The sequence below is a fragment of the Cylas formicarius genome, unplaced genomic scaffold (genome assembly GCF_029955315.1).
Source record: "Cylas formicarius isolate icCylForm1 unplaced genomic scaffold, icCylForm1.1 PGA_scaffold_5__7_contigs__length_24384050, whole genome shotgun sequence".
Taxonomy (NCBI): Eukaryota; Metazoa; Arthropoda; class Insecta; order Coleoptera; family Brentidae; genus Cylas; species Cylas formicarius.
This window is the reverse complement of record NW_026844341.1, coordinates 22,679,245-22,690,443: the sequence shown is the minus strand read 5'-3', so window position 1 is coordinate 22,690,443 and position 11,199 is coordinate 22,679,245. Positions and strand designations below refer to the sequence as shown.

Sequence of the window (11,199 nt, the reverse complement as noted above, 5' to 3'; positions counted from 1 at the left end):
TGTTATATGTAAGTTGTCTATCTAAGATGGAGATTGTCATCGACAGGATGTTATTACTTAAAATAATCTGTGATCCTACAAAAGACGCTAAGCATAAACTATTTATAACCCGAAAATTTTGTTTAATTTAATTTTAAAAAAATTAAAATTTAAAAAAATTACTTCAAAGAAATGTTTTAAGTTCAGTTTTGAAATTCTCTCTCTTACCATTTACCTATTTCTCCACTGCTGCAAATCTGAAAATGCAGTCAATTCAAAAGTAATTTTCTCATCAGTACTAAGTTGCACTTCTAAGCTTTTGTCTTGCACAATGCATCAAGCAGCTAAACATCATCCGCGGCTCGATTCAAAAGATTTTATTCCGTCTACAACCCGCTAACGCTTGCTATCCAGTGTCTGTAAAGGGCGACATTAGCAAAGTCACCTCCGGGTTATCCGATGACGTTGCTACATTCCGACGGCTATGAGAACGAAGAAGAAGCTAATTATAGCTTCTAAAATTCTAATTTAAGACCGATTTAAAAACGAGAAAAAGTAACTTATTTCCTTGAGCGACCGGCACTACCTGTTCTCCAGACGACAGTTGGCTGCTTCCTACGCGCGCGAATCAGCTGCTTAGTAGAGCAGACTTACAGCAAATTCAATTGGTGTAGAAGCAGTGATTGGCAGTGACCATTTAACTAGGCCCAACCGTGTAACCTTGACAAAAACAGCGCTGCCGGGTAGGGTACGTTTCTGGGTATCGGTTTGGAGCCGTACGGAACCCCTAATACTTAAAAAAGGAATTATAGTCATTAAGCAGAAACTGGACTGGTTAGCGATGCATTTTAGATGAAACAATTGCGTATTGTTGGGAGTGTTAAACCTACCCTGGGCTTGGGATGCTGCTATGCAAACAATAAAAAGGGCCAGTAGGGAACTCATTACGTGATAATATTGAACAGCTCCAGGAAAATGTTTGCAATAAATAGACATACGAAGATACATGTGTTTATATTGTTGATACTGATCCAAAGGATGTAGCTAGTTGATGAATTTGCACAGCAATTTCGTCTAGTAGTAATAGGAAGATAAGAAGATCTCACCAATGCGAACGATCGAACGAAAAAATCCATCTTTGTTTCCTTTTGCAGAAGCGACTTGAATAATTGCAAATCATAAACGCAAACTATCAAGTCGCCCACGCAGCTGATGATGAACGAAGAGGGTCGCTAATATTTGCCTATCGACAGGATGATTGCACTTGAAACGGTCTATCATATTTATCGCATTATCCGAGACGGGAATGATTGTTATCTCGGTATTGTTAATGTTTTTTTTTCAATTTTCGTGACCTTAACAAGATCCGCATTAATCATATAATTATGAACCATGTGGGTCTCAAAATGTTAATGTTTTTCTGAAAGGCTTTCAATACAATTCCCGTATCTATAATTCACAAATGATAAATAAGAACTAACTCGACTCCTAAGATATTATTTATAAATGAATGAATGAATGCTGCTGCCGTATCCACCTGGCTGGTAGTGAACCTTTGTGATAGCCCAAGCAGTCTGATCTTTGTTTTTTCAGTTTTTCAGTACTAAATTTTATATCTACTCTTTTCTCTTTTGCGATACATTATAGATTAATTGAAAAGGCTATATATTTAAAGCGGAGATGCCACTAAACTGGGGTTTAAATTATTCTAAGCGATGTACAATCTGCTCAAACAGTACAATATGTCTCTCTTAAAAAAAATGAGTCCGATCCTATCAAACAATAGCCGACTGTAGCAAACAACCACAACAGAAAACGTATTTTCAAAATAAATATAGGAAATTTATAAAAAAATACTATTTATATATACGTACCAGAATTAGAGATGCATGGAATATCATTAATTATGAAAGAAATAGCTATAAAAGAGAAGTCAGACCAGAGGTACAGAGATGTAGCTTTTGAATCAGCAACTTTCCTTCTACATGGGTTTGCTTAGGGGGATGTCTTGAGTTGTGTTGCAGTGTGTTTGATTGATTGATATTATGAAATTAACAGTATTATTCTTAAAGACCTTATCGAATTTATATTGACACTCCTTAGTTACCTTTTCAAGAGATGCATCGAGTAGCGATTTTTCCCTGAATATTTGAAGTTGTATCGATATTTAAAAAGGGACAACCTAATTTACCAAATAATTTCAGGGCAATATCTATAGTTTCCCTACTGACGTTTTAAGTATTTTACAGTAGCTTGACAGCAGATAAAACTGCATTGAGTAGGTCTTGCCTGAGGTGAACCGTGACGAATATGCTGCGGGGTAGTTTGTTGCGTTTATTTTAACATCAGTATATTACGGAGGTATTTGAATGTGATTCAGTAAGTACGTTTTAATGTACGTGATTCTCGAGCTTTGACACGGCGAGGCTGTTTTTACTGAATAATTCAAACTTATACTCTATTTACCTTACAGGTAACAACATTCTTTTCCTTGTATTTTTGTGTCTTCGATTTGTAAGCAAGGCTATAGATTATATTCGCCATTCGATAGCATAACAAAACGGACTTGAAATCTTGAGATTACCTCCGTATCATTGTTTGAAAGAACGTATAAGAACAAATAACACTGCACCAAAATTTAGTGATAGTACTATAAGCGTAATTCGGAAAGAGGTAGCTAAAATGTCAGTACAAAGCTGGTCTAACTGAGAGAAAAAGAGTAATACATTTTTAGTGTAGGTGGAGAACTAAAGGAAGATATGACGATCTGAGAATCCATCTATATTTATCAGGCTCGTAGGAGCTGAGAAATGTGCTATGGTGATATGCACGATATTAAATGAAACTACCGAAACAAGTTAGAAATTTTTATTCGTGGACATCTGGTGCATTTGAAAGTTACCTTGAATTAGGGCAGCCTCTACGCGTGTTAGATAAGTGACGCAAGCAAGTGTATTTGCCATCAATAGTCGTATAGATAATAATAAGTTATGGTTATCGTAGATGGAGATTGCTATCGAAAGGATGTTGCTGCTTGAAGCAATCTATGATATTATCGAAAACGGGGTTGATATTTTCGTAACATTTACAAAATTTAAAAAAATTGCTTTAGAAATGAGCCATATAAACTTAAATGCTTTACAGCGCTAACCGTAGTTTTTCAGAGCAATAAAATGTTGTAATGATGTGGATGTATTCAGAAAAATAAAAGCTCAGAACTAGAAATGAGAGAAACAATTACTTAGCTGACATTTTTAAAGCTAAAACAATTTTTATAATGTCAGCTAAGTAATTGTTTCTGTCATTTCTAGTTTTGAGCTTTTCTTTTTCTGAATACATCCACATGTACAGCCCGCTGGATTAGGTAAGATGCTAAGCGAATGACAAACGGGGCCGGTGGGGAATTTTATATTTGATATTTAGGTAGATACTAATCTAAAGATCGCTTTTGTTATCCCTACGCGTTAGTTATTCTGAGAAAATTTCACCAGCTAAAGAAGATTGTAGTGGTTTGAATAATTGAAAGCTATTGGCAAATAATTTAATATATTTGATTATGCTGGGATCATTAATATATATCCATCGACAGTATAGTGGCCTTGAAACCGTCTATTCTTATTGATTTCCCGGTGATATGTTATCGCGGCATGTTGCTAATGTCGATTTTATTTTTTTTTATTATATAACTTCAACAAAATGTTCATTAAACAAATATTTATTCTGAAAGCCTCCACTATAATTTTCGTATCTTCAATAAAATATTAACAACAAACAAACAACAAATGAATCTTTGATAAATAAAAACAAATTTAACTCCTAGGATATTGTTTGTAAATTAATATAAATAGTGAAGATTTCTAATTACATAATTATTTCTTTAGTTTTTCAGTGACCCAGGTGGTATATATATCTCAAGTGGATATTCTATTCATCGTTATCCAGGAATTCAAATAGAATTACCAAAGCTGTTTATAGTATTTTATTCGATCTACAACCAACTAAAAATAGTCCCAACGGACCTGCAGTTTATATTATTAAAAATTAATGTCGGCTCAAAATAAAAAATTCGTTGTCGCAATCAAAGATAGGACTCTTTTTGGTTTTGGTGATTTGCAGTTTTTCCAAAAGATCAAGTTTTTTACTTTTTAGGCAGAATGACATTTTTATACTTTTTACCTTATCAAAAAATGTTTACGTAGTTGCTTTACGAGTTCCTATACTGTCATAAGGAGGGCCTCTATATGTCTAGCAGCAATATGATTGCCAATCATAATAGTAAACTATCAAGTCGCCCACGCAGCTGATGATGAACGAAGGGGATCGATATTATCCGCGTATCGACCGGATGATAGCACTTGAAACAGTCTATCATATCTATCGCACTATCGGAGACGGGAATAATATGTGGGAGATAGGTAATCTCCGCATGTTGCTATTGTTAATTTTTTTTTCAAATTTAGTGACCTCAGAAATATCGACATAGCTGTAGCAAACAATGAGAATAGAGAACTGTTTATAGGTCTTTTCAAAATAAATATAGGAAATTTATTAAAAATACTAAGTATATTAGTACATCAGATACTAGAATTAGAGATGCATGGAAAATCATTAATTATGAGAGAAATCGCTGTCAAAGAGAAGATCACTTCAGTGATATTCCTGCAGATGAACTCAATTCATTTTTTACTAGCATTCTTCAGTCGGACCAGAGATACGTATCTGAACAAAATACCCCTTGTTTCAGCAACTTTCTTGTTCTTCAATAAATGCATTTTTCATGCAGACGATACGTCGATTATTAGCTCTGACCAAAACACGCAAGATTTAATAGAGCAAATGAAACAAGTGGAAGATGGGGCTGAGTTATCGTTCCCTAACAATGCTCTTAAATTAGATGCAGATAAAACGCAACACCTGGTGTTCCCAAGAAATAACATCTTGGTGATGGGTGTTAGTGTGGAACTTTTGAGGATCACAATAGATGATAGTTTCGGCTGGGATCAGCATGTCAACTCGTTGTGTAAGAAGCTGTCATGTATTATTTTTGTAGTTCATGAAACATTAACGATGACTTACTATCACACCTAACCTACGGAGTTGTCCTGGGGAGGTAACTTTTCTGCAGCTGATCGGACTTTTAAACTTCAAAAGAAGGTAGTTAGAGTAATAGTGTGTGCAGGTTATCCAGAGCATTGTAAGCCTATCCGTAAAAAAGTTCCTTCGAAGGCAACATTTCCTTCTGTCGGATAGAAGATGCTAACTAGTTAGTTATACATATCTATTAACTTTTTGGCCATATACATGTATTGTTTGCTTGTTCTGGATATAAAAATAAAAGTCATGTCATGAATCATATAGATTCACCGAAATTGGGGATGTATTCTAAAAAGAGATGCCCTCTAGCATTATCGACGGGTTTAAATAAAACTACCCAATGAGTTTAGAGGATTTTATTCCATCTACAACCCGCTAACGCTCGCTATCCAGTCGCTGTAGAGGGCGACATTGGCAAAAGCACCCCCGGGCAGTCCGACGAAGTTACCGCATTCCAAGCTGATCTCTCCAACCCCAATCAGTGTCCCGTTGGCGACCAGAGGCGCGCCGCTGTCATAGGCGCAGATACCTTTACCTCCAGGGGCGTACTGGGCGCAGAATGATTTCTTGCCGAGAAGAACGCCTACGATTTTAAATTAAAACCGATTGTCTGAAAAAAATATTCAGCACTTGCCGTATTTCGATTTGCAGTCTGCGTAGAGGACGACGTTAAGCTCGACCTGCTGCAACTGCTCTGACGCCTCTGGATAAACGATGGTGGAACCCCAGCCGGTTGCTACGGCCGGCTCGTCGCTTCTCAGCTCTCGGTCTTTTTCGGGTAATCGAACGGCTTGAACAGATGGTCCGTACTCGAGAGGACTCTCTAGCTTCAGCAACGCCAAATCGTTGAGTAACGTCTGGTAAGGTTCGTTGAATATAACTTCAGAGATCGCCACTACCTGACCAGCCGAGAGCTGACTGCTTCCTACGCGAAGGGAATAGTTGCCTTCGGCGGGATTGCCCTCGACGCTACAAACGTCATAGGTTTGGGGGAAGTCGAAGTGGTGTGGTTACTTACTCGTAGAAGCAGTGACCGGCGGTGAGTACATAGCTGGGTGCGACGATCGAACCCTGACAAACGAGTTCGTCGTCTCTGAAGAGCGCTGCCTGGTAGGGATAGTCCTGGATGTCGGCATCTTCACCCCCGAAGATTCTCAGTCCCGGTTTGGAACCGTGCGGAACCCCTGAAAATATACGAAGGAATTACAGCCTCGAGCTACAAGCTTTCCCGTGTGAGGCAATGAGTAGAAACCCAGTTGGTGACGCAAATCGTTACGTGGAGTCTAAATCTTACCTTGAATTAGGGAAGCCGCTAGGCAAACGACGAAGGCGGTCAGTACGGTGGTCATGGCAGAATAATTCACCAATAGGACTAGAAAATGTATGCCATATTCTTATATAGGCATAGCAAGGTCGATACTGGACACTTATCTAAAGGATGCCGGCACTTGAGAATATTTATCCAAGATACGATTCTGTTTTCGAAGTTATCTCGCCAACTTTTTTTTTGTTTTGAACTCCTCGTTAGTAGAAGTTTTGTTCGTCATGCCAATTTTTCAAATCGTCATTTGTTTAAAGAATATGCATCTATTTCCAATTGGAAAAGGTCGGACGAGATTTCAAACGGGGTTACGAAGTTATTTTACAGATGGTGCAAAATATAATAAGAAATATGCAATTGGTATCTTGAGTTGCTACATGCTTTTAAATCTGAACGGCGAAAGGATTCAAATATTACAAGACAAGGGGAATTTCCAATTGGAAAGGGCTTAAAAATTTAATAAGAAGATTAGCGTGTATAAAAGAAGTTATTTAATTCGTCGAGTAGTTTTTAGGTAGAAAGTTTACATAAACCTGTGATTTAAAATATTTCGTTTTCGAGATACGGAATGAAAAAATTGTATGTTTATTTTTGTTGCTTCTGTTCTTCTGTCAATTTCTGGTCAATTTGGTGTGTTCTACAGTCCGGTAACACTTGCTATCCAATCCCTGGAAAGGGTGACATTGGCGAAAGCACTCCCGGGAGTTCCGACTAGGTTGCCGCACGATTCGGTGAATTCTCCCACGCCCAAGATGGTCCCGTTGGTGACCAGAGGCGCGCCGCTATCGTAGGTACAGATACCCTAACCTCCAGGTGCGTATTGCGCTGATGAAAGACTCTGAAATTCCAAATTATATTAAAATTATTTACCGGGTGTCCCAGTAAGGAGCAACGAGGTACGGCATTAGGAAAATTGGCGGTCCTAGAACTTAAAAAAAAAACAAATATGATAACCATAGCTAATAGTGAGTACAGTCTTAAAGCTGAGAGAAAATTGAAATCCCTGCAAAAAAAGGAACATTTTCTTTAATAATGAACTGATTATGAAAAAAATCTTATTATCACTGATGATTTTAATATATACGTATTAAAACTTGATAATATAAATCACAATGATGGTAACCTTTCAGACAATTACTAGAGCCCCTGAGCAAAATGCTGTACTGCCGGATAGTGCTTTTTTTTTATTAAAACTGATCATTTTCCTGTGTTTCTCTCATTGAGTAAAATTAATAACAAAGATATTAACAAGGGTATTATTCATAAAATGAAGAGGATATCACGGGACTATGTTTTGACAATGAGGGACCCACACATGGCCACGGAATTAATCATTAAACAGATACAGCAAGCAAAAATCGATCCTCGTAGCTAATGCATAACGAAGGGCATCATCAATTCATGTAAGTTTAAAGAAACATTATGTGGATTATGTAAAACTGATCCAAATAACATTCATCTGAATATAAATCATAAGTTAAGATTTTGGATGAAGTCATAAAGAAAGCAAAAACTATTTGTAAAATTGGTTAAGGCTTTCGCGGCCCGTTGATAAGCAATTATCTTGGTTCGGGTTTAAAGGCCGTCGTCGATTGGAATTACTTCCTAACGTTTCGCTAGCACGAGTGGCGAGCTTCTTCAGAGGTCCTTCCATCTCCGATGTTGGACGTAGACTGACGATTTCTCCTGCGCAGGTTGTATTTATGCCGATTGGTGGAGGGCGGGGCTTGTTCCGCTTCGGTTGGTCTCGGGATATCGATCGGTACTGCTCAGGCGTTCCTAAGGATCGGGTTCCAGATTTGGTTGAGTCTAAGGGTCTCCTCCTTTCGGTTGAAATTGTGTGGGTGTTTTTGTATCTCAATGGCTTCCCTGACTAGTCTGTTGTGATAGCCGTTGACCGATGCTAGTAACTTACAGCTCTCAAAGTGTATCCTGTGTTCCCCGCTGCCCAGTGCGTGTTCAGCTACTGCAGACTTCTCTGTATGTCCTAGCCTGCAGCTTGCTTTATGCTCCTTAAGTCTCGTTCCCATTGATCTCTTGGTAGAATGCGGTAGACTCCTGCAGCTGAAAGTGAGCCCCTCTTGTCCTTCGCTGACCTGATGGTCTCCTGGATCTTCTTTGTAGGCTTAAAGATTGTTTTGATGTCGTGTCGTTTCAATACTCTGCCAATCCTGTCGGTGACACTCGGAATATACGGCAGATATGCGTGGGAGGTGGAGGGTCGTTGTTCGGTGCCCCGTGATCTTGATGATCTTGAGTTCATTGATCTCTCGATCTCCCTCTTGCTGTAGCCATTTGCCTCGAACGCAGCTTTTAGGTGTTGAATCCCACCGAAAAACCCCGAAACAAAGAACGAAGAACGGTATGTACCAATGACTGTCCTCCAGGATCTACGGTTACTGAGATCTCGAGTTTAGTGAGGAGCGCGTATACTTTCGAAAAGAATCGATTCCATTGATTTTTCAAGAGTAACAAGTACAATTTTTCACTCCGTACGATAACAGAGTCATGTAGGTTTCAGTCGTTGTTCTACAGTAAACGTATATTTTTATGCTACAACCTTCCTTCGGGAACAAAATGCCAGTGTTGATATTGTTGACTGTTAAGTCCTATTATACAGGCTGTCACTTAACAATTCCGATATTCCAGATAAATACAAGACAACATCAAAACAGGCCTCCAAGAACAAAATCCCTTTTGATTATAAGTCGACGGATTAAAAAAGTCACCCAAAACCCACCCAGTGTTGGAGCTCTATTTGATATGATTATTTCTGAAATATTTGAAGGGTAAAAAATTACTATACACAGAACGAGATTCAAGGTGTAAAAGTTTTATTTTTGTTTTTTTTAGGTAGTTTTCTAAAAAAAAAAATGAATTGCTCGGTAATTTTTGCGTGAGAAGTGTTATCTAGCAAAAACAATAACTTTGTTTTTAGCAACATAAATTATTTTTTTATTACGTTAAGCAGACCAACACTAAACTTAACGGGCGCGAAATTCTGCATCACGGAAGAAGCGCAAAATAAAAATAAATATTTGAGTGTCTTTCGAGAATAATGCATTTTAGTTTTAGTTTATAGTAAATTTAAAACTTTGAAAATATTTGATGTACTCCCTATAAAGATCACAGGAAAACCATCTTAAACCCTTTCCAATTGAAAATCTATATTCCTATTTATCAGGTCAGTGAAAGTACTCTCGTTAGTAGAAGAAAGCAACGCTGAGACATCCGAGTTTTAATACATATTTTGCAGCTTCTCTAAAATGGCGTATTTGAAGTCGCGTCGGACTTTCTCCCGTTGGAAATACGTGACGAGTTTGGAGATTCATATTTATATTTTAATAACACAAGTCAACAATGACTTTGTGATGTGGGGTTTTTCATATTGTCGGAGTTACAGGGACTAAACTCTTTATCTGAGCCAGACAGTAGAAACCCATGATAGAATTAAAAAAAAAAATTATATCCTATTATCCTAATCTAATAAAGAAACTTCAATTTATTGACCCATGCCTTAAAACTGTTATCTTGCATGCGGCAATGTTCTTGCTTCTGTATCTGTTGTTCATTCTCTGCAAAAAATGACGCTAAGAATGTCTGGAACTGACCAAAGAATATTCTTCGCGAGAGTCTTGTTGATCCACAAAAAGTTCTCTTGCCATCGTTGCCTATTAAATTAGGACTGATGAAGCAGTACGTTAAAGCTTTAGATAAAGTTGTGTGGGACGTTTCTCGATCTCTCAGACGCAAAATTAAACTTTGTGAATACCATAATCGAATGTGTGATAAAGGTTTTCTAGGATACAATAAATACCCAAATTGGAGACATTGTAGAAAACATGTTAGATAAATTTGAGGAAATGGGATACAACATCAGTGTATTGAACGATTTTTACACTCACATCTGGACTACTTTGTTACTTAATTTTGATTTTCAAATTCGGTTTTTGTTCTTTTAATAATAAAAATAATGTTTAAATCAATCGAGATTTTCATTCAATAATCATGTTATTAGAAAACTAACCAGAAAAAACAAAAACCAGATTTTTACATCTTGTATCTCACTCTGTGTATAGTCACTTTTTATCTATAAAATACTTCAGAAATAATGATGTGAAACAGTGCTACAACCCTGAGTGGGACTTGGGTGACGGTACAACTTTTTTCTAACTGACCTGATCCTACGTCAACTTATGATCAAATGTAGAAAACACTATTCTATTGAGACTAAGGAAATTATAAGCAATGTTTATTTGACTCTCATTGAACGTGGTGCCAGCAAGCAAGCATCTTTAGAAGAAACGGCATATTTAAAAATTAGATTAAAAACGCTTCTTACTATCCCTGAATATCGAATGACACTTGTAAAACGATCAATAAATTCATTGTTCTGTTAATGTTAAATACAGACCTAAACTGAGGGAACATTTGTTTCGCTATTATCAATGCTATCACATTTTATTCATATCTCTTTTTCTTTTCGCACCTCCCCTGCATACGCGCACTAACCGCCGGCTTGTGACAGTCACATTTTCTATACGTATTTATCGTTATATTGTTTAAATATTATTTTTATATTTTATTTTTTGATACTGCACGGATGGGTTCTAAACATATTATTTTATGCTTTTTTGTACATCGGGTTAATATACGTTTAATTATTATTCCATTTGTGAGGTCTGGCAAACGGTGATCGAAATAGAAAAAGGAAATTGAGGCGACAACTTCGAAAACAGAACCGTATCTTGGATATGTTCATTAATATTTTTCAAGTATCGGCATCCTTTAGATAAGTAATCAGT

General features: G+C 37.2%; 1 protein-coding gene across 1 annotated transcript; it reads right to left on the bottom strand.

The window, feature by feature from the left end:
* Positions 1 to 5,430: 5,430 nt before the first annotated feature.
* LOC132702471 (trypsin-5-like) lies at positions 5,431 to 6,453 on the bottom strand. The gene is made up of 4 exons (XM_060671100.1): positions 6,368 to 6,453; positions 6,092 to 6,257; positions 5,708 to 6,042; positions 5,431 to 5,656 (listed from the first exon to the last, which is right to left on the bottom strand). The coding sequence occupies exons 1-4, from the start codon at positions 6,420 to 6,422 to the stop codon at positions 5,439 to 5,441; spliced, it is 774 nt and encodes a 257-aa protein (XP_060527083.1). The 5' UTR covers positions 6,423 to 6,453; the 3' UTR covers positions 5,431 to 5,438.
* Between the last annotated feature and the right edge of the window lie 4,746 nt (positions 6,454 to 11,199).